General features: G+C 37.5%; 1 protein-coding gene across 2 annotated transcripts in view; it reads right to left on the bottom strand.

The window, feature by feature from the left end:
• Window positions 1-23,976, bottom strand: part of LOC126354892 (transcription elongation factor, mitochondrial) — a 51,511-nt gene that overhangs the window by 18,097 nt on the left and 9,438 nt on the right. The window contains exons 2-3 of one of the 2 annotated variants that reach the window (XM_050004947.1): window positions 20,957-21,087; window positions 20,158-20,374 (exon numbers count right to left, since the gene is read on the bottom strand). In XM_050004947.1, the coding sequence (XP_049860904.1) occupies window positions 20,158-20,374; window positions 20,957-21,087 (348 nt within the window). Of the gene's footprint in view, window positions 1-20,157; window positions 20,391-20,956; window positions 21,088-23,976 lie in introns of both variants that reach the window. The other variant, XM_050004949.1, reaches the window with a different exon arrangement.

Below are 23,976 nucleotides of genomic sequence, written 5' to 3'. Positions count from 1 at the left end.
CCACCAGCAGGGCAATACAGCTTTCAACATCATCGTCAAAGACAGTCTGCAAACTGTTTTGTTGCACTGACTCAGACCAGCATTTGTGGACCCTGACACCCTTTGCTGGCTCAGTCTGATTCTCCTTGCAACTCTCCTGCCAGTCTCCCTCCCGCTGCGGTGTCCGACAATGTTTCTCCTCGGGCCACCATGCCGATTTTTTCACCCAATGCCTCCCCGTTGCCTTTCACGGGTTTGTCAGACACGTCAACCTCCATCCCGTGTGTGGGTTTCGCTGCTACCTCATCGACTATGGAGACACCCTCTCCCATAGTCACCCTGCTCTGCAACGTATCCCCACACCGCGTGGACGACTTTTCAGTCGTCACTCTCGATGACCAAGTTCTCATACTACTCACAGACGCTGCGGCCTCACCACCCAACGACCAGTTATACGTCAGTGTTGTGCACAGCCTTTCTCATGAGTGCGACCTGACGACAATTCGCACCTTCATCTCACCAGACGACTCGATTAGCTTGACACACCTACACCACACATCCACCGTTCCGCCTGCCTGCTCGTGGGCTGGCTGCCACCTTGTCCATCCTCGCTTGCTCCACGACTTCGAGGTGGATCTGCCTCCCATCATTCCACCTCCGCACCCTGCCCCGGTCGAGGTGGAGGTCCCGGTTGTGCATCTACTATCTCATACGGGGAGGGGGGGTGTCTGTGTGGCGTCCACATAATCTTTGGGACTCAAATCGCTCATCAGAGCTGCCATGTTAATTTAGTCTGTTCCTGTACCTTGTACTGTGTGCACGTGTATGATCATTGTCAAAATATATGTACGTGCAGATATGTAAATGGGGACAGTTTTTTCCGTGTACCGCTACTCATATACTGTTCCCATAATGTGAATGACCTTCCGCGTAACACATATCAAGCCAAGTTGGTACTTTTTGCAAATGACATAATCAATCCTGTTGGAGACAGCAACAACAGAACTGTCCCTGCAAATGAACACTCTCTCTCTCTCTCTCTCTCTCTCTCTCTCTCTCTCTCTCTCTCTCTCTCTCTCTAGTTGGAAGAAAAAAACTATACACTGGTTCTATACAGCAAAAAGAACACCAATAACAAATGTGGCACACAAACAGGAGTCAGTGACTAGGACAAAATGTTCCAATTTTTTGGGATAAATAGTGATAAAAATTTGAGCTGAAAGGAATGTTAGTGAACTTCTCAAACAGCTAAGTTCAGTAATTTTTCCTCTTTGCATAAACGATAGTCTCAGAAACAGAATAATACACATATTTTGCATATTTCTACTTGTTAACATCTTATGGTATAATTATTTGGGGTAATATGGGTACATTACTGCTGGTGTAATATAAGGAAATGGGGAGTAATTAAACACACAAAAAGTGAATTGAAGCCTCTGGTCACAGACATAAATGAGGACTGCTTCAAACAGCTCTTCTCATGTTGTACTTCAGTTATAGACAGGGAAACATACAAGATAGATGTTCTGACAGTGTACAAGCCCCCAACAATATATGCTTTAACCTCATTAAGCAGTCAGTGAGGATACTAATAAGAATTAGAAGGAATAACTGGGAAGTACGTGAAAGTGGAGCTTTCAATACTGATTTCAACTCAGGTAGTTCTGATGAGAGGCACATAAGAGTTGCAGATGCCCAGCTTTGGTTTGATCCCCACAGTAACATCCCCTAGAAAGGTAGGAGGACATAACGCAACAACAATTGATAATTTATTTTTAAATCAGATTGTTTTTGATGAAATAGATGTGTGCCCACAATAAATGGCCTCATGATGATAATGGTCAAATGGCAGCAATAAATCATCCCCATCAATCAGGTTTAACTCTGAAGGGAAATGTAAAATTTCACAGATTTGTAAATGCTGACTCAGTTACATTATTCAGAGAGAATTTACAGGATGAAAAATGCCAATAAGTTCAGCAAAAGCGAACAGTAGATCACCAATTTAATTCTTTCTCAAAAAATTTTCTTACAATGCTAAAAACCAATTCTTCTTAGCAATGCATCAAACAATTACAGTGGAAGCCGAAAGACAAAGTGGCTATAATAAAGAAAGGTGCTTTAGACGTTGTATTGAAAATTCTTAACCATGTCATAAAAATGACAAAAACCACACACCACAGATAGAAAAATCAAATTTCCAAGGGGAAAGCAAAGATGTTTTCGAGCATTATTAGGCTTCATGAAACTAGTAAACTCTGTAAGGCAAATTATATTTAACTCCCTGAAGACAGTGGCAACAAGACTGATTACATGCTTTTTCAATCATGGGCTCTTAAATTCAATGAATTATTCCTAACAACAGCTGAAAACAAGGGTACAAAAAAATGTACCACTGAAAGCAGTTCCATTGGAATTACTTAAGACAGTTACTGACTACTCCAAGACTGAGCATTACTTTTGTCAAATTATCTGTTACATAGCTCATAATAATTACTGGTTAACTCTTCTGTCTATGATGATATTTCACACTAGGTAATAAAATTTTGTGCTTACATGTTGGTGGCTTCATTAAGTTACCTTTGTAAGTAGTTATTGAGTCGAGGTGTATTTCCTGAAAGATTGAAGAATGTTGTGGTAACATCCATTTATAAATGTGGCCTCCCGTTATAGACTCATCTCCTTCCTTCCTCCAGTCTCTACGATTTATCCAATGGTAAAGTTCAACAGAACAGTAAATCATCTCCTTAAGAACAATATTTTGAAAGCAACCTAGTTTGGCTTCCATAACGGCTCTTCCAATGAACTGAGTTCTGGTGGAACTAAACAAAAAAATTATTCTACTGATATTTTCGGTAATCTTACCAAAGCCTTTGTTTCCAATAGATGCTGCTGTGCACATAAGTTAACACTCAACATAAATATATGTAACATATTAAAAATAGATAGGTAGAAAGACCTATCACTGTTTCATTAAATGATTGATGATGGATATCTACAAAAAGTAATACCAGTAAAATATCTATGGGTGTAAGTCCAGATTATTCTTAACCAGAACAATCACATAAAACTAGATGCAGAAAAAACAATTTCAGACTGCAGTCTCTTGTAAGAAGCCTACAGAAATGTAATTCTCTCACAAAAGAGTCAGCTTATAACATATTTTAAAACATTTCTTGAGTATTGATTAACAAACAGGTAGGTAGGGTTAACAGAGGTGACAGAAGATATCCAAATAATATCAACATGTTTTAACATAGGTTTGTTAAATAACTGTGAGTGTGTCACAGATAAACTCGTCATACTCCAACAGCAGACATTACATGAGAGGCATCATATTTCATTTACATTTACTATTCTGGGAGTGTTCATTCCAAGAATAACTAGGCAATGCACAGGAGGTACAAACACGATATCCTTGGTGCATTAAAAAAAATTATAATTAAAAAAAAGAATTGGTAGCCAGGTAATAGGGTAGTCCACCATCTTGCATGAAGTAAACATTCCGTTCTTGGTCATCCTCATTTCCGTGGTATCAAAAATTGTTGTAACATATCCAGGTATATTATCCCATTAATGGTTCTCTCATGGAAAAAAAAGAGCCATACGCTTTGTTCTTGCTCAATGCACAAAAAATGTCCAGTTTAGGGCTATCATGAACATGTTGCAATGTGTGATGTGGATAATTGTAGGATTTAGGGCAGTGAAAATCCACATCAAACATTGCAACATGTTCGTGATAGCCCTAAACTGGACATTTACCTTGCCACTTGAGTGAAAAGTTGACTCGTCAGAAAAGATGATTTTGTCCAAGAAACATTTATTCTCATGTAATTGATTTAACATATCCACACAGGAATTCTTGTGAGCAATTTTATCAGTGTCTTTTATTGCTTGTACGATCATCAATCTGTATGGTTTCAAACACAAATGATTTCTCAACACAAGCCAAACAGTCATATTTGCCATTTGCGATTCATGAGATGCACACCAGTTCAATTTCGCAGGGCTATTGACACAACATTATCTCACTCGCTCAAGGACTTCATCAGATGTGCTTGGATGACCCATGTCCTACTGAGCACCCTGTTTCTACAAAACGTTTATGTCACTCATAAATTGCAGGCCTACTAGGAGGATATTTAGTGTACTTGCTACAGAAATTACGCTGAACTATTGTTGCCAACTTCGATTCTTCAAACCAAAACAAACAGCTGGCATGCTTGGATCCAGTGAACAGAGCCATATATAATGTAACTGCCACTAGCACTTCTTACAGTGCGATTCAGTACTAGCGAACTACACGAGACAATACTTGATGTATTTCCCTACAAATTGACATTAAAATCACTTCTTTAGATGCTATGAATTAATTTATATGAATTTTCACAGTTGTAATATTTTTGAAACACCCTGTATACTATATGCCCAGACATGCAAATAATTAACACTACAATGTAACTGAACGAAATAAGGACGAGTAACTCCATCTACACTCTGTTTATGAGGAAAGTTTATGCAGCAAGTTTCTCATTCAGGAATCACATCTGAATGTTAGCTGTTTCTGAGAAGATTGTGCTACACTTCATGTAAGAAGAAGAAAGGTCTAAAAGCACTCGAAGAAATCAACAGCAACTGGACTGCAGCCTACTGAGACTGCAGTTTATTGTTCTGTGATATTGCTGCTCACATGGAGAGGGATCAAATAACTGTCATGGTGAATATGGAATCAATGCGTTGAGAATGTTCACATCCAACAACATGGAGAAACTTAATGGCCTTACATGACTAGTGCTGAAGAGGACAGACATTGTTCACTAGGGTGTGCAGGACCATACAGCCATGTCATTGTGCCCTGAGTCAGGAAATGGGCTCGTCTGCAGCAGTGTTGGGATCCCCACCAGGATAGATTAGAGGAATACATTGAAGCAATTCAGAGATACACAGCTAGATTTGTTACTGGTGGGTTTGATCAATGCACAGGTATTACGGAGATGCTTTGGGAACTCAAATGGAAATCCTTTGAGAGAAAATGACGTTCTTTTGTGAAACACAAATGTGAAAATTTAGAGAACCATCATTGCAGTTACCTGCAGTAGCCACAAACATATGCCTTGCATAGGGACCACAAAGACAAGATACAGAAATTAGGGCTCGTACAGAATACAAACAGTCATTTTTCCATTGTTCCATTTGTGAGTGGAACAGGAAAGTAAATGACTAGTGGTGGTGCTGGGTGCCATCCACCACACACTATACTGTGGCTTGTAGAAAATATATGCAGATGTAGATGGTTGTGGCTTCACTTAATGTGACCTCTTAGAGAGATGCACCAAAAGTGGTGCACACATCAACACTGAACACAGCAATTGCACCTTGTCATCTTTCCACAAACGGAAACTCTGTAAAGAATGAACATTAGCAGGTTACATCCATCACCATTGTATAGGCTCAGAACTTGGAATAATTGTGTGGGGTACCATTGGATGCACAACACAATCACCTCATGTTTGCATGGATAGTAATTTGGACAGCTGCCATTTCATTTATGACATGTCAAAGCCGGTGGCTGTGTCCTTCATTTCAGATATGTGTGAAGTTATTTTTCAACAAGATAATACTAATGTGCAAGTTGCCCATGCTGTCATTACTTGCCTTGATACAGAGCTTGTTTAACTTTGGTTGTGATCTGCATGTTCTTCAGGTCTGTCACCAACTGAAAACATCATTTTATTTCATGAGTTGCCAAGAGATTGGTACGCCATCGTCCGTCAGCCACAACGATTGATGAACTCTGGCATAGAGTTGAACAGTGTGGAATGACATATAAGTTCGGTTTGACTCAGTGCCCAGTGTTTACCATTAAATTTTCAATGACAGGAAGGATAACCTATCCTTCCTGTCATTGATTTAGATATCCTCTTGCTTTTGTAATTTAACAACTCAACTTATTTTGTGGGAGTGCAGGGAATTAAACCAGACCCTGAATGCATCAAAGCCATTAAAGAATGCCCACACCCTAGAAATGTAAGGCAGTTGAAGGGATTTATAGGAATGGCCAGATACTATCGATGGTACATAAGAGGTCAAGAACTGAATGAACCAAAAAGTTTACATTTATTAAGGAAGGGGTGTACCGTGGATTGGGACCAAGAGGCAAACAAAACGTCAAAAGAGTGCTTGTTAAATCACCTATATTAGACCTTCCGGTTATGGGCAAACCATTTAAATTGTTAACAGATGCATCTGATTATGGTATTGCTGCAAAACTGTTCCAAGGAGAGTGAGATCTAAATAATGTAGAGCACCGAACCACAGCTTTTGCACACCATAGTCTAAATAAGAATGAATTAAATTATACAGCTACCGAAAAAGAACTATTGGCAATTGTATGAAGTATTCAGAAATTTCAGATACTCATATGGGGATCAGAAATCCATGTTTATACCAATCATTAAGCTCTGTCCTTTCTAATTATCAGTCGATTGTTGCACAGTAGGTTAATGTGATGGATGCTGTTCCTACAGGAATATGATATTCGAATACAATATGTAAAAGGTTAGAATATTGTACCGGATGCTTTGTCTAGGCTACCAATAGGAATGGAAGAATTAAAACATACGGAAGGTTCCAGCGTTATTTTTGCAATTAATTTTATGTCAGTAGAATATCCGAACATCAGGGTACATGAGATGGCACAAAGAATAACAGAAAATATCCATCATGATCACTATTTTACAGAAATGTTTTCTATGTGTATCCGAAATTCCTTACCTCCTAATCAAGCAGAAAAATGGAAAATTATAGGTTATAATTTGTTTTGAAAAGACTACGTATCATTGCAACAGTGGCTCTCACACATTCCAAAGGTAATGGAAGACACACTTGTGTGGTATGTTCATACAGGATATGAACACTTTGGAATAAAAAAAAGTATAGAGCCCATATGAATAAGTTTTATTATTTTAGAAAGTTATGGCATAAGGTAGCATCTTTGATAAGAACTTGTGAAATCTGCCAGAAAGTGAAAGAAAATAATACTCATATGAAGTACAAAATGTATCCAATGTATATCAAAAGAGCCAATACACAGACAGTTATATGCTGTTTGCAACAATACTTTCTGGAAGTAGGTAAACCAAAACAGTTTCTCACCGATAATGGACTGCAATTTGTAAGTAACGATTTTAAATAATTTCTAGCGTGGGAAGGTATTTGTCAAGTGTTAATATCCAACTATGAACCATCCTTGAATCCGTGTGAAAGATTAATGAAGGAAACTGGAAAACTATGCCATACCTACTGCCATGAAAAACATACTTTATGGGCAACGAAAATTAATGACTTTGACTTATTCTAAATAAATTACCACATTTATCAACTTGGCTGACACCATTAGAAGTAATAGGCAAACCCATTGTAGGAGAACCTCTGATTAAATGTTTTAACTGGCCCAAACAACCTATTGTCGATTATAAACTGAATCAGGAAATAGTTTCTAAGAATTCAATTGAAAAAGCACAATAAAGAGTAAGTAAACATAATGAAAAGGCTCTTGAACCTCAGTACAAGGTCGATGACCTAGTTCTCGCAAAACAACATCTTCAAAGCTCTGCCCTGAAGAAAGAAACATGAAAATTTTTCCAAAAATATGAAGGACCATACCTAGTACAAACAGTAATCAATCCCAAGACATTAATTTTAGTGACTCCTACAACTGAATCAGAAAAGGGGAAGTACAATGTAAAAGATGTAAAGTTGTACATATCCCCCAGAGATGTTAACATTCCGAGTTAACGGGCGGAGTGATGACTGTCGGGTCCCGAGTTGTTTTCGGTGTATCTTCTGTAATAATTTTCCTGAACCAAATTCCCTCAAATTCTTAAAGTATTCTATCATTCTCCACTTAGAGGTACTGGAAAAAAACCATACCAGCAAGAATTTGTGATTACATCGTCCAAAATTGCTCCTGGTAAGAGATTTCCTTGTTCCACTCATTAGACTACTAACAACCTCTAACTCCCTATATAATCTCTTGTGGAACTAAAGAAGCGTCTGCTGAAGTGCTTCTGGTCCTACTCTTATGTACCCTGTAAGAGGACGCAGGAGGTAGGAATTTGCACAGTGCATTCGCACCTACCCGTCCCCAATCCAGACTTGCTCCGACTTTGCTCGGCTACAGCATGAGGCAGAAATTAGCATACATGTTGTCTCTGATCTCAGTCATTTGGCACAGCCTTGGGATAAGATATATTAGGTGCGCCTGGTCAGCTCTTATCTCCATCGGTTTCGACCGGTGTGGTCTCCACATATAGTTAGGTCATATTTTTGCTTGGAATGATCCTAGTATGTAATCTCTTCACCAGTTTTTTTGCAAACCTGTGGGTAGAGGTCTGGGTGAAACCAATGTTATCAATTTTGTATATTGTGATGATATGAGGTGACATTACGATGACATTAACAATGGTTTTCGTGAAGGCTGCCTGGTGATCCCTTTCTTTGTCAAATAATAGCTGAAGTCATGGGAGTACTATTCTCATACTGAATGTAATGCAGTCAAGCCAGCTTTTGCCCTTTTGCTCTATATGAGGTTTCTGTCCTCACTGAGCTGGCCTTAGGATACATGTTATTCTTTGACAGATGTACCGCCATAATCGGGCCAGAGTTCCTGTTTATATTTCTTGAAGCATTTTTTTCTTAGTGAACTGAAGGAAGTATTAATTTAGCAGAACATATAAATCTGGATGACTAATTAAACAACTGTGATAACATAGTAGAAAGATTTTCAACTTTGTGTAGAATATTTTATACCTTTTATGAGATGTGCTGTAGATGGGAGAATTTGTATCAGGTTTGAAAGGGGTGGGTACTGTGGATAAAAGCATGGTTTACGAAAACACACAAATCAGGACTAACACGAAACACACACACCACACCTTTCACAAATAAGTGTGCCTGATTCTTTATCACTTGTCGTTTCCATAGGAATGCTAAGATTTCCTTCCGGCACCTCAAGGGTGAAGGTGAGAATGCCCGTTTTGTAGGAGAAGATGTAACACCAAAACATCTCCAGCGTCTCATTCAAGTACCTGTTATTTAGAGATCCTGGGGAAGGGGAGGTGGGAAGGGTTTCCTGTCTTTGGGGATGTCTTCTTTCTCTTCTTCAATCTTAGCAACCATTTCTATTTATTTTCTTTCTTACTTCTCATCTGAGGACCTATCTATTTTTTCCCTCTTTCCATACTCATCTACTTCTATCACGGAAGTCCTTCCTGGTTTCCGTGGTTTCCAATAATCTACATCTTATCTTCGATAAGAAGGCCAAGGAATCAGACTACATGAACACACATTTACATACACACAAAGATAGATGGATACAGAAACAGTGAGCTAACTGATTAGAAAGATGTGAGAACTGCCAAGTGTTGTAGGGGCAAAGATATGTGTACCTTGGGAAATATGTAAACATTTTTTATTAGGACGGTTCTACATCACCTATATGATAATTCCATATCACATATATACCACATAGATACACAAAAAACTGTGACGATTTCACATCAAGTGAGTACACATAAGAAGGAGGCATGAGTAATGAAAGAGTATGCAAGCAAGATTGAAGTACTCATGATGTTTATTTAAGGAAAGGCAGTCTAGCAAATATTCTGATAAACTGAGGAGTTGTAGGATAGTGGGACTTGAATAGTGTATGTAAACATATTACCTACTGAGTAGTTTATAGACATGAAGTCTATTAAGCATATAGGAGTTGAAAAGTAGAGGACGACTCCAGGGATTAGATGAAGTATTAAGAAGCAAATGTGAAGTGTAGAATAGATTTTTTTATCTTTACCAGAAAAGATTTAATTACAGTATACATACGAATGTATACTGGGGACAATGAAGCATGAGGCCTACTCAGAAAGAATAAGGGGGGTGTCCCCAGCATTTACTGAATATAAAGAGCAGGCGTACCTACATGCAGATAGGACGACCTGTAGCCTAACGAATAGGGATGTTGTATAAAGGGGCGTACCTGTCAGAATAGAGAGAGGAAGTGCACTCATATGGTCAAACCACAGGCAAGGTATAGGTACTGATCCTAGGGGAAAAGGACAGCATCGTGATAGAAGTCACACATTTTACAGGGATATTCTGGTAAGTTTGAATTCTATACACAACGAGCATTATTACGTGGTATGTAAATTTACAAGTGTCAAAAGGAACACTTTCATGCTGCCCAGAGTTCCTACAAACAACATAAAATATTAGAAGTAATACATACTTAGGAAAGGTAGTATTAAAAATGAAAACAGAAAATAGATTACTTAAGTGTCACAAACACCTGTAGTTTATGACTGAAAATAAAAATAAAGTGTCATGTTTCCTAAATACTACTGGATCACTAATGAATACTCAGGTCTTGATATCAGTTAAAATGAGAATTGTTATTAGGTGTGATATTAATGTACATGATAATTATGTATAAAATATCGTGTGTTCGGTCTGAGGAGGGGGATATGTAGTGTTTTGAGAATTTCCACTAAATTCTATAACCACTAGAATATAAGTGTGAGAGAGCCTATCTACTGCACATTGTCTGTCTGGGTGTGCAGGTCCGAAGTGTGTATAAGAGGACTGTAGAAACGGCAGTTGAACGGCACTGACAAGTGTTTGCTGGTCGCGTCATGGAAGTTTAATGAAAGAACACGGCAGACTCAAGGAACTTCTGTGTTATTCCATGCTGTTTTATAACTTTGAGTATTGTAGTGAAAAAAAGAAGAACAGTTGGAATATTGCAGATGGATGCTCGCCTTGGACTTGGAGAGGATAAGACATGTATTCAGATTCAGGATGAGAATGGACTTGGTTTTTAAGACAACTTTGTCTTATGAGTAAATGAACTTTGTTTCTAACCTTTGGATATGCGAGGATACTTGCTTGACAGTGTTTGTTTATGTAGAGAATGAGATTTGTAAAAGTTTAGATGTTTAAATGCACATCATTAAGTGAAGCAAAAGAAACTGCATACGTCTGCTTATTTTATAAGTAGAAAGACTCTTGAGAAATTCCTGTTCCTAGCAAATATAGTTCGTAGAAGAAGAGAAAAGGAGATTGCAGCAGTAAGCTAACCAGCAAGGAAAGTCAGCTGACAATTTCAAGTAAGTCGTATTGTTAAAGAAGTGGGAGTTTACACACATACTTCACCACTTTAAGTAATCTTCTTACAGAATAGAAACATCTCGTCACAACTGAAAACCTGTTGCAACAGATAACCCTCAGGTAGCACGAGTATCTTGAAGTTGCTGATGAAGTTCTCTGCCACCTTTACATCTGACCTGGCTGCTTCACTATGCCTCACAACACTGTAGATACTGGTTCTTCTCCTAAACTTCTCGGATCACCCAGGGCTTCCCTTAAACACTTCTTTGGCCACTGATGATCCTAGCATCTTCTTAATCAGGCCAGCAAAAATCATTCTCGCATTCTCACAAATGATTTTCTCGTTAAATGTGTCACCTTGCAATTGTTTTTCATATAACCATATAAGGAGCAACCTTTTGACATCATCCAGAATACAAGGCTGTTGTGTAGATACTCTTTTCACCCCCTTTGAAGCACCCATCTCCTTAATCTTGACCTCGTTCTTGAGCACGGAGCAAGTAGTTGAAGTAGTCTGATAGTATGTGCACAAGAAATCAGCAATGCTCACGCCACGTTTACATTTTTCAATGATTTCACATTTCATTTCTAAGGTCATTTTCTTTCTCTTATGCTTGTCTTCTTGTGGCTTTACCTTTGAGGCCATTCCTATGAAAGTTATTAAAACCTGCACACAAAAAAAACACTGTGTGAACACAAGTTCAGAAAAAAGTGTGGTCACAAGCTGCACTAAGACAGTAGCAGAAAGAGCGCTAAATCCAAACTGTAGTATGTATTAAAGACAATGTTCATATGCTGCTGCTGACAGTGAAAGGTGTTCATATTGTTGAACATATCCCCCATGCACACGAGCAGCTGGAGTCATCAAACCAAACCGTCTTCACTCGTTACGCAGAACATCACTAGTTAAGTGAATCTTTTTTTTTTTTTTTTTTACAATTTGTTTTGCTTGTTACGTGAATTGCGCATTATAGGAGGTGCTTGTTAAATTCGGTTTCACTCTAATCAAAATAAACATACAGTATTTAATTCTTTATCCTATACACAATGTAAGTAAATGTGATATTTATTCATTTAGTAATGTTTGCAGTGTTCAAAACAACCTTGTTCAACTAGGTATTGACATAACAGACATTTCTGGTGACGAGTTTGGCTACATGGTGATGTCAACAATATAACTGAAATTTCTTATATTATACCGAAGTGTGTGTACTTTTTTGTGTGAAATGTCAAATACAGGAGAACCATCCACTCACTGGCATTCTTCAGTTTCAAAGCCAACAAATACAAAATACAAAGTGCGCAGTATGTGGCTGGTTTCAAAAACAAAAGTTACCATCTAACACTACCAGACTCCTGGGTTAACAACAAACGTAGCAGCCAAAGATGAAGCACACAACTCCATCAGCCAGATACTGCCTCCTACCTTCTGTTCATTCGATGCAAAACAAGAGACTGGACAGAATACAAGTTCCAAATGGAGCAACATTTCACAGCCTACAAATCTCAGGTGACCCATGAGGATCTCTTTTTCTTTTATGGGTAGAAGCTGAAATAGTGTGTTTATATTGAAAAGTGTTCTGCCTAATAGAATTCTGAACCCTACCCTATGAGGAAGTTATGAGGAAACACTATGACTTTTTTGAGTCTCAGACTTATGTAGCTCCTGCTCGTTTCAAACTTTTTCGTACCCATCATCATGGTAACCACATCTAAAAGGAATGGATTGTTGAACTCAAGGGCATGATGAGGAATTGTACATTTAATTGCATTTGTGGACCCTCATTTCAAGATGAAATGCTTCGAGATGCAATTATTATGAGCCTTGCTGACAGTAGAATACGGGCCGAGATTTTAATGCCTCACAATCCTGGTTTCACTGATGTACTTCAGATGATTGAATCTCAGGAAGTGTGATACTTCACAGAACTAGACTTTAAAGTGCCTGTTATTGCAACACTGACTGTGGATATTTCTAAGTGGGTCTAGACCTGCATGGCTCATGTTGACAACACTTGCAAGCAGCAGCTTAGGCAGATGAAGCATCCAGCTGGTTTACTGGCAAAGTCATGAGCTCCAAAATTGCGTGCGAGGTGTTATGTAACTCATGTCTGCAAGCAATGTTCCTCCTCCACCCAGAATACCGGCACTGCCACAAGTCAGGACACACGCAAGTAGTGTGCCTGCAAAAGAATCATGATGTAAACTGTGTTCAATACAAACTTAAAATTGAAGAAATGGAAATCAATATGATCTCACATATGACGTGAGTACAGGAATTGCAAAGCTGCAGAGTGCTAAATTTGCTTCTTTTTCAAATCAGCTCTCCTCAAATAGATGACCAGTAAAATGATTCATCACTCACACATTAGATGAAGGCAGTCTGCTGAAAGTCAAAACTAACAAGTACATTCAGAGGAATAATTGCAAACTGTCCACCTCTTTACAGATTTGCAATCACACTTGACCATTGCAATTAGACATTGGTACTTCAGTAGCACTAATTAATCAGAATACGTACAAGCAATTGAGACAGCCTAAGCTACAGAAATCAAATCTGCACATCACAGCCTACAACAGCAAAAGTATCTGCTTGGGACATGCACTTTTCAAGCAAAATATAAAGTTCTATCCCACTCTAGTACTGTCTGCAACTTGAAGTGTCTTCTTTACGGTAACTAGTAACTAGCTTTTCCTACCACGTTAAATGTTAAGAAGCCTTTTCTGAAAGTATTTATTATGTGGCAGGGAAATATGGATGATAAACAGTACCAACACACAGAAATATACTTTTTGGATTATCATGTGATTTCATCCTTTTTAGAATGTTATAATCCTGTCACAAAGCAATTAGATGATTGGGGTTAACATATTGAAAATATTAAATGTTTCCTTATATTCCTCAATTAAAGACAGTTAAGCTATTTGTTTCATAAGTTACATTTATTTTAGAGGTTTCATAATGGATGGCTCATTTGAGAAAAGTGAGAGTGCCAGTAGATTAGATTAGATTAGATTAGTACTTGTTCCATAGAGCATGAATATGACACTTCGTAATAATGAAGAATGTGTCAGGTTAATAAAAGGTGTCTATACAAGATATTAAAAATATTACATCTCACTCAATATTTTTAATTTTTTTGTGGAGCTTGGGGAAATTACCCACTTACTACATCCAAAAATTCATCTTATGAGTAGTAGGATTTGCCATTAAGAAATTCTTTTAATTTCCTTTCAAATGCTATATGGCTATCTGTCAGACTTTTGATGCTATTAGGTAAGTGACCAAAGACTTTTATAGCAGCATAATTTACCTCCTTCTGAGCCAAAGTTAGATTTAACCTTGAGTAGTTGTAGCCATGCACACTGCTATTACTTTTGAATTCATTTGGATTGTTAATAACAAATTTCATAAGTGAATATATATATTGTGAGGCTACAGTGAAGATCTCTAGCTCTTTAAATAAGTGTCTGCAGGATGATCTTGGATGAGCTCCAGGAATTATTCTGATTACACACTTTTGTGCAATGAATACTCTTTTACTCAATGATGAGTTACCCCAGAATATGATGCCATATGAAAGCAGAGAATGAAAATAGGCATGGTAAGCCTAATTTACTCAGATGTATATCTCCAAAATTTGCAATGACCCTAATAACATAAGTAGCTGAACTCAAACGTTTCAGCAGATCCTCAATGTGTTTTTTCCAGTTCAACCCTTCATCAATGCATACACCTAGAAATGATGAATATTCTACCTTAGCTACCAATTTTTGGTTGAAGTCTATATTAATTAATGGTGTCATTCCATTTACTGTGTGGAACTGAATATACTGTGTTTTGTCAAAGTTTAATGAGAGCCCATTTGCAGAGAACCACTTCATGATTTTCTGAAAAACATCATTTACAATTTCACCAGTTAATTCTTTTCTGTTGGGTGTGATAGCTATACTTGTATCATCGGCAAAAAGTACCAGCTTTGCATCTTCATGAACATAGAATGGTAAGTTATTAATATATATTAAGAACAGCAGAGGACCCGAGACCGAACCTTTCGGCACCCCATTCTTGATTGTTCCCCAGTTTGAGAAATCACCAGTTTTTTGCATACAGTATTATGTGAACTGTTTATTTCAACTTTCTGCACTCTTCCAGTTAGGTATGATTTAAACCATTTGAGCACTGTCCATTTCATACCATAGTACTTGAGCTTGTCTAGAAGTATTCCATTATTTATACAATCAAAAGCCTTTGATAGATCACAAAAAATCCCAATGGGTGACTTCCGATTACTCAGAGCATTTAATATTTCATTAGTGAAAGTATATATAGCATTATCCATTGAAAAATCCTTCTGGAAACCAAACTGACATTTTGTTAAAACTTTATTTTACAAAGGTGTGAAGCTACTTTATAACACATTACTTTCTCAAGAATTTTGGATAAGGCAGTCAGAAGAGAGATGGGGTGGTAGTTGTTGACATCAGACATGTCCCCTTTTTTATGCAGTGGTTTAACAATGGCACACTTCTGTCTATCTGGGAAAATACAGTGCTAATACAGTGATAACAGATTCTGGAAAAAGAGATTAAAGAGGAGAACTGGAGATCCCAAGTTTCAGAACTGAGAAAACGAGAGGCTACCACAACTAAGAGGAAAGAAAATTACATCCGTGAATGAAAAAAAGAAATGTTGGAGCTGAAAAAATACAAAAGAAAGTAATGGAAGCAGGTTGAAGTGCATGTAGGTTATAGTAGCTATGCAGAGATGAACAGACTTTCACAAGGTCAACTCTAGACGACAACAACATCATAACACGTATGTTACAGGATCCTAAAATAAATGATGGGCCCAAACACAATCATGTTCCCAAAAAGAGAAGCCTTTCTTTATAAATTAGGAAAGGTTTAGAAGCATAACACACTTGAAAAAACAGCTTTCACTTTTCACATATGAAATTCTGAATGTTTTGGCCACAAGTTAATAGGTAGATTTAATGTTGTTATATTTTCAACAGATGTCACACAGTGTACCAAAATAGTGACTGACTGATGTGAGGGAACACAATATTTTCACAGATATACAAATGTCTGACGGACTTATAATATCTTTGACAGCTTATGCACTCAAAGAACCAAGGTAACAGACGGAGTGCTACAGAAAAACGTAACAGCTAAAAACACCAGAACTATACTCTGATCAGCAGTCATATAGTTTACTAATAAACATAAGTGCAGAGAAAATGTCCTCATTGATTAAATGTAAGGGAATTAAAAAGGCTGTAGACTAAATTGTTCATGGGAGGCAGCTTGCCTTAAATACGCTTAAGGATAATTTAATATGATAGCGTGCAAGGTAATGTGGCCAAGTAGAAAAGCCAGGTAGGACCCAAGTACAGTGTCAGTGTCTGCACTCTACACAGTAAACTGATTACATACCTGTGAGTGAAACTGCAAAGCAACATGAGGGGAGGTAAACAAAAGAAAATATGTTGTGGGGATGACAAATAGAAAGCTTCATATCGTTGAAAGAATTCTGGGAAAGTGTATAGCTTATGTAAAGAGGACAACATAGAAAACTGTTTTAACTCTTTTTTTTCAATAACACAGATTTTATTAACTTATTTACCATGAAATCAACAGGTGAGCAGTGGAGAAACAGCATCTTGACTGGCACTGGCCCTGACCTATGCTTTAGCCCAAGCCCTCATTCTTCTGTAAATACACAAAGAAAAAACTTCTGGAAATAGGCACCTCACAGTCAATAGAGTACTGTGAATGTTTCTTGAGTAATTCACATGTCAGTACTGGAGAGCATCATTGTACATTTGACTGAGAAACACTTGGATATGAACAATGCTCTTGGTGGTCTATAAGCAATCAGTTTGTTCACTAAAATCACAATGGTCAGTTGAGCAGTAAATGAAAACAGTCCTACATTAGGCACATAGGCAAATCTGTGTGTTAGATAAATGTTGCTGGTAGGTGACAAAGTCCAACCACAGTCTAAGAGAAAACCTTGTAGTGGAGGGTCATTTTGTTCACAGATAGCCTGGAAAGCTTGTTGTAAATATCAGCTAGTTGACAACTGAGACCATGGTTGTCCAGGGTAGTCCTTACATTTGGGGCCGGTGTTTTGCCACATGACCTAGGGCCAGGAGCTGTGTCTTTGGACACAGTGCTTGGCGACCTCAGCGGACATTCGCATAATCATACTGAATCATCCTTCTATGTGTTTGAGGAGATTACAATAACAGCTTCTAAATTGAATTAGATTAGATTCAGTTTTCATCCCATAAATCTGCAAATGATTCTTGTGGGTGTCGAACATGCCAGAAAATATAAAATAAAAAACAAAGAACATTTGACTACAATACCCACTTCCCTGATCATCTGTCACAAGAGTGTCAAGATATGTGACTTCAGTACAGTAAACTTGAACTGCTAATATTTACAGAATTAATTAACAATGTTCTACACATGGTGTTCTTGTACATCTAACTAAGTTACATTACATGCAAACACTGAAGGAATTCAGTTTGTTAATGGAGGTATCAAAGAAGCCTGTACGAAGTCATTGAAACAAAAGTGACAATATTATATTGCTAATTTTGACCATGCTCTACTGACGAAGAAATGGAATGGCAAATAAAAGTATAATGTACCTATCTATATGTACTAAACAGTACCTTGCAGAAAACAGGTGTAGTTAAGTCAAAGTTTGCAGTTTTGCTGATACTGAAGTCATCAGAAAAGGCAACTTGAATAATTGGAAAAGTGCAATGTTTACTGGCGTCCTGAATTCAGAGTGCACATTTAATGAAGACTAATGTTTTAGAACACATATATGTGTAGTTCATGTCATTATTATTGTTATTAATAATATAGATTGCACTTATTTAAACTGTATTCTGCTGTATAGAGTCAGAAGACACAAATCATTGTGAAATATGGTACAATATACTGCTCAAAATAATTGTGGGAACATCACTTTGGGCATCTGCTATATTCCACTGAGCAATAACTGAGGACTTGGTATGTCACCAAATTATACCTTATATTTCAAAAATACAGCACACAACAAGGCATCATTACATCCTTGGACTTTAAATGAACAGGAGCTGAAATGTCTGACAGGTGTCAAAAGAAAAGTAGAAACATTCTTTCATCCCATCATCTTGGGCACTTATCATTGGACTTTGAGAAGTTCAATAATGTGTATACCTTCTGTCAGCATTTATCATTGTCCGACACCTATGTGGCATGCTCCCTACGAGTCTACAGAGGTCACCCTGTGGTATCTGCTTCCACTCTTCAATGAGAGCCCACGAGAATTATTGGTATATCTGTGGTGGAACAGGAAAACCACAAACACTTCTGCCAAGTATTCCCACACATGCTCCATAGGGTTTAGGTCAGGACTCGTCACTGGCCATTCCATTATTTCGATATCCAGACTTAGTAAGACATCTTTGTTGACACCCACCATATGGGTCCTGGAATTGGAAGGAATTCAAGGTCACCACCATATGCAGCAGCCACCACATGGTAAACAAGATCTGTTCGATGTACTACTTAACAATAAGGTGACCAAGGACAATGACAAGATTCGTATGGCTGTCAACACTGAGACCTCCTCATAACCTTGGAAATCTGTTAATTTCCTAAACAACATTTGGCTGGTACTGCTCTCAATGGGGTCTCGCGTATGAACATGGCCATCATCTCATGTCAGGGGATTTCTGGACTTGTCTGTGAATAACATGTTTCACTTATGATGAAATTGCCAGTTGACACAGGAATGGAAAACTGAAGGAGAGTTGCAAAAGGTAAGATACTCAAACATAATGTCTGGGTTGTAAGGTCCTTTCTTGTAACTGTACACTACAATCTCATTAGACACAGTGGCTCCACGGCATTACTGAAATAATCCCTCAGTTTTCTGGCAGTATCCATATGCTGCTGCAAGCAGGAATTTCCAGAAATCGCTCTTAATGTAGGACTGTAATGCATTGGTGGCTTTTTCCAACTTGCCTTGTGTACTGATCTGTCTACCTGTAGTGTGTCAGCAAGCTGTGGATGTCAATGGAGAGGCATTGGCATCTGCAGTTTTGGATCAAACAGATTGTCCTTGCTACTCGCACTGCATTACAATGTTACACTGCGTATGCTTTGTTGAATACTACAACCACAAATGACAACTACTGTCTGTGTACCTCACTATAAAACATTGGGAAGCCAGTGCTCACTTCCTTCTGAGGGGTCACCTAACACTGTAATGCATAACACTGTCAACAGATGGTGAATGATTTTAATTGTTGCCTACATTAAAATTGAAGATCTCAAGCCACACAATAAGACCACAGTAATATCTGCTCTAAAATATATTTAATGTATCAGATGTTGATACATGTGTTCCCCCAAATCTTTTGAACAGTGTACTTTGTGGTTCTGATAAAGCAACCAAATGGTCCAAACACATATCTGGAGACAATTCATAGTGTGATTCTCATGCACGACATTCCACTGACTTCTGAAAAGATGCACTTTCTCTAGGCCTACAAAATCTAGGTTTCTCTTGACCACCTACATATAGGCAACATTTTACCTAGGGGCAAATTGCTGCCTTCAGCAGTAATGTAACAATCCATCTCATTATATATTTGTGGAGATAACGTTTCCATGAGATCGGGATCTCAAATGAGGAATGGGATGAAAAAAAGAAGAGTCAAGTTTAAAATCTGTCACAAATTAAGGACACCATAGGAAACCAGTATATGGATGGCTGGAAGATACAAATTCCATACAATTCGAACTTATCTTTAATGTATTGTTATTACACTTAATAATCACATAACACTATTGCAAGTTAGATGAGTAGAATTTTTAATATTTTCCGTTCTGTACACTGTCAATGTTATTAAGTAGCAGAACTAGTCAGCATTTACTTTCTGTATGCATAATGACTATTGATTCTAAAAGTAAAACAAACCTTTCTTGGAACAAAGCACATACATCTCTGGCAGAGTTGGTGAGGTTCGGCTTGATCAGCTGTACTCTAACTCCATGTGACCTTTCAGTAGGTGATGGACACAGAACACTATTGCAAAATCTATCAAGAGTTTCAGGTGTCATACCACTTGCTTTAAGAACATCATCAAGATTGGCAAAGGAGCCAAATTTCTGCCGATGATTTGACAATCGTGCCAGTCTTGTAGGACTTATTCTATACCTGCCAGAAACAAATACTTTAAAGAAAGAGATATTATAGTGCTCTTGTTTGCTAGAAAACAATACTGACAAGGAAAAACAAAATGAAATAAAATATTAACTATAATAATATTGATAACAGCATTGATAAATTAACTCATCGGTGGATACAGACCTCAATCAATGCTCTCTTTATGACTATTTGTGTACCAATATTATATGATAAAAACTGAAAAATATGAATCAGCTATAGACATTGTCATGAAGCACATTCAAAAATTCAAGAAGTAAATTAATATAACCAAAGAATTAATCATTTCTGTTAATCTTTTCACAGATGCAACAAGTACACTAGGAAATCTGCTTCTCACCATGTTTCAAAAATTTTTGTTGGTTAATTGCTATTCCTATTATAGTTACAATTGAAATATATAATTAAAACAGATTTTGACATGAAAGCAAATGAAGACACAAGTTTCAGAGTTTCCATTAGTTCTGCTCTGGGCAGCACTGTGTGTGTGTGTGTGTGTGTGTGTGTGTGTGTGTGTGTGTGTGTGTGTGTGTGTGTAAATTATTCTTTCATGTCCAGTAACTCATTACATACCTTGCAAGCTCCTCATGAGAGCAACTGTTCAATTTTTCCAGAATTTTTTGTTGTTCAGCAGAACTGTAGTGCTTGGTACCATTTACATAATGTGATTCTGCTACAGTACACAATGTCCGGTTGGTGACTACCTATGGAAAATAAATAAATACATGAATATTCACAAAAGTGTTGCACATAGCCACTTTCCATTATAGCACTTGAGAAACAATTCTGATCATCTCACTTAAGTGAAGCCATTCAGCTCATGAAATCTCATGTGCCATGAATGAATTTATAACTTACAATCCTACAGATAAATGTCGATCACCAAATTCCATAAAACTATAACAAAATTATAAAATTTATTTCGTGACTGCCAATCTCTTCGTCACAGAAATAGAAGATTTAGGGTGATATGTAAACAAGTTCTAGAAGCTGCAAGAGGAGCAAATAATCTATGTTCATGATATATGTGCAAAGTTTACTTATAATCCAGACTAAATATATATAATGCATCTCTCTTGGTTTTCCATTCCCTTCTTGACTTACATCACTTTTCATTTGTACTTATTCATGTCTCATTTTCTCATGTTTGTCAGACACATCCTGTCAGTTATTCAAACAGAGGAACTCAAGAAAAATAACTATATAAATTTAAAGTTCATAAAATAAACAAGTTAAAACAGTACTAGTCACACCATAAACTGCATATACACTGGAGTCTGAAGATAAAGCACGACTGTCAGAAGAGCAAAGTATTATGAGGGAACACAAGCAATCACTCAAAGTGACTGAAGATTTCCTCATTTACAGGAATTGGGTAATCTGTATGCGAAGGGACAACTACTTGCTATAAATAGGCACATCGATCAAAGTTTTAGCAGTCTCTTAGATCCATGTCTCAATTGTGTTAGGCTTTTATTGAGAACAGAGTGTAGTCTCATGGAGAATTTTCCACTGTAATGCTGTAAACATGTGAGCTGGAGTATATTTTGCAGGCTAGAAAAGGAAATAAAATTGGGGTTCAATGTTTTGTTGAGACAGATCAGCTCAGATTGGGGAAGGATGGAGGAAGGAAACTCGCCAAGCCCTCTCAAAGGAACCATCCTCTTTAGTTTAGTGAAATCAAAGGGAATCTATAAATAAACTCCTAGTCCCTATGGCTCCTCCTCCTGTAGTTTTGTTCACCCTCAACCTAACATCCTGGTTTCTGAGCGACCTGCCTGTCTTTTTACATCTTAGCCTCCCCCCCCCCCCCCCCCCCCCGAAATTCCTCTTTCCTCCCATAGGAAGGTACCAATAATTACTTTCAAAAGCATCTTTAGGTAGTACTGAAATTTCACCTCTTGAGGGTAAGTCCTGGCCGTCCATTCTGTCTCTGTAATGTTATAAGCACATACTTTACTTTTCAACTGTGAGCTTCTCCAAAAACAAATTAACTAAATATTATCAAACTGCACTTTGGTGACAAAGAAAGGAAGGTCATAAGACAACAGTAGAACTTCTATTTAGATGTATACAATTCTGCAAGTACTGCATATATTAACATATACTATTTCGATCAAATGTTTCTTTTTGCAATACAATACCCTGTTAATGGCTCTTGTGAATGCACTGGTCATAATTGTCTCTGACAACACTGTAAGTAGTTATAATTATTATGCAAAAGAAAAGTTTCTTCTAGATTTAGGAGTATCAGACCATAAAGCACTATTTGTATCACTACCGAAGCAAAATTCAGTCTGCACAACAAAAAGATGTAGGAATTTCAGTCAAGAAAATGTGGAAGTATTTTGCAAAAAACTAAGCCAAACCAAGTGGACAGTCAGCAAACACACTTCCACAAGTGACAATTAGAATAACTATTTAACTGAATTCTGGGGTATATTCAATGAATGCTTCCCTTTTGTAACAGTGAGGACCAGGTCCTAAAAAAGTAGATCCTGGGTAACAAGAGGAATTAGAGTGTCTAGTGCTAGGAAACTGCATATAGAGGCAAAAGTAAATCGAAGCCCTCAATTTCTTAAGTGCGTAAGCACATACAAAAAAACATTTGACACAATAGTTAAACTAGCAAAATGTACTGCAAATAATGACTTCATTTCAAATGCAAAAAACAAATCAAAAGCTGTTTGGTCTGTTATAAGAAACGAAGTTGGCAGTGAGGCAGAGAGAAAATGCCCTTCTAAAATAGTGATAAATGGTAGAGCTGTTACAGAACCCAGTGCCATTTGTGAATCATTCAATGACTTTTTCATAAACTGTAACAAATTTGGTGACTGTTCACCTCCAAATACAAAGCCCAATATGACAGATAGCAATTGCACATGTTTTAAGTTTTCTCATGTTTCCATCTCAGATGTCATCAAAATCATAATATCCCTAAAAAATTCAAAACCTGCGGGGTGGGATGAGGTCCCCACTGAAGTAATAAAAATAGACCGTCACAATATTGCATATCCACTCTCTTTCATAAACAATCAATCATTTGATGAGGGATGTTTCCCAGATCGATTAAAATATGCAGAAGTTCGGCCCATGCATAAAAAAGCAAACAAGATGAATTGGGCAACTATAGGCCAATCTCACTGTTACCAATTTTCTCAAAAATATTTGAAAGAGCTGCATGTGATCAGATTGAAAATCACAATTCATCTAACAGGATTATCTTAGGCAATCAATATGGTTTCAGAAAAGGCCGCAGCACAATCTATGCAATAAATGAATTAGTCACAAAAGTCAGCAGATGTCTTGATGATAGAATGTGTGTGTGTCAGGCATCTTTTGTGACCTGTCCAAAGTCTTCGACACAGTAAATCATGACCTGCTTCTCCAAAAATTGGCACACTATGGTTTTCAAGGCAAATCTCTTAGCTGGATGTCACCATTCTTGGCAAACAGAAAACAAACAGTACTTATTAACATCAACGGCAAGAAATTTCTCTCTGGCTGGAAAAACACTCAATTAGGTGTTCCACAAGGTTCAATATTAGGGCCACTGCTTTTTCTATATTATATTAACGATATGCCATGTCAGG

Source organism: Schistocerca gregaria, chromosome 3 (assembly GCF_023897955.1).
Source record: "Schistocerca gregaria isolate iqSchGreg1 chromosome 3, iqSchGreg1.2, whole genome shotgun sequence".
Taxonomy (NCBI): Eukaryota; Metazoa; Arthropoda; class Insecta; order Orthoptera; family Acrididae; genus Schistocerca; species Schistocerca gregaria.
Note: the sequence above shows the minus strand (reverse complement) of the source record. Positions and strands in the feature narration are given on the sequence as shown.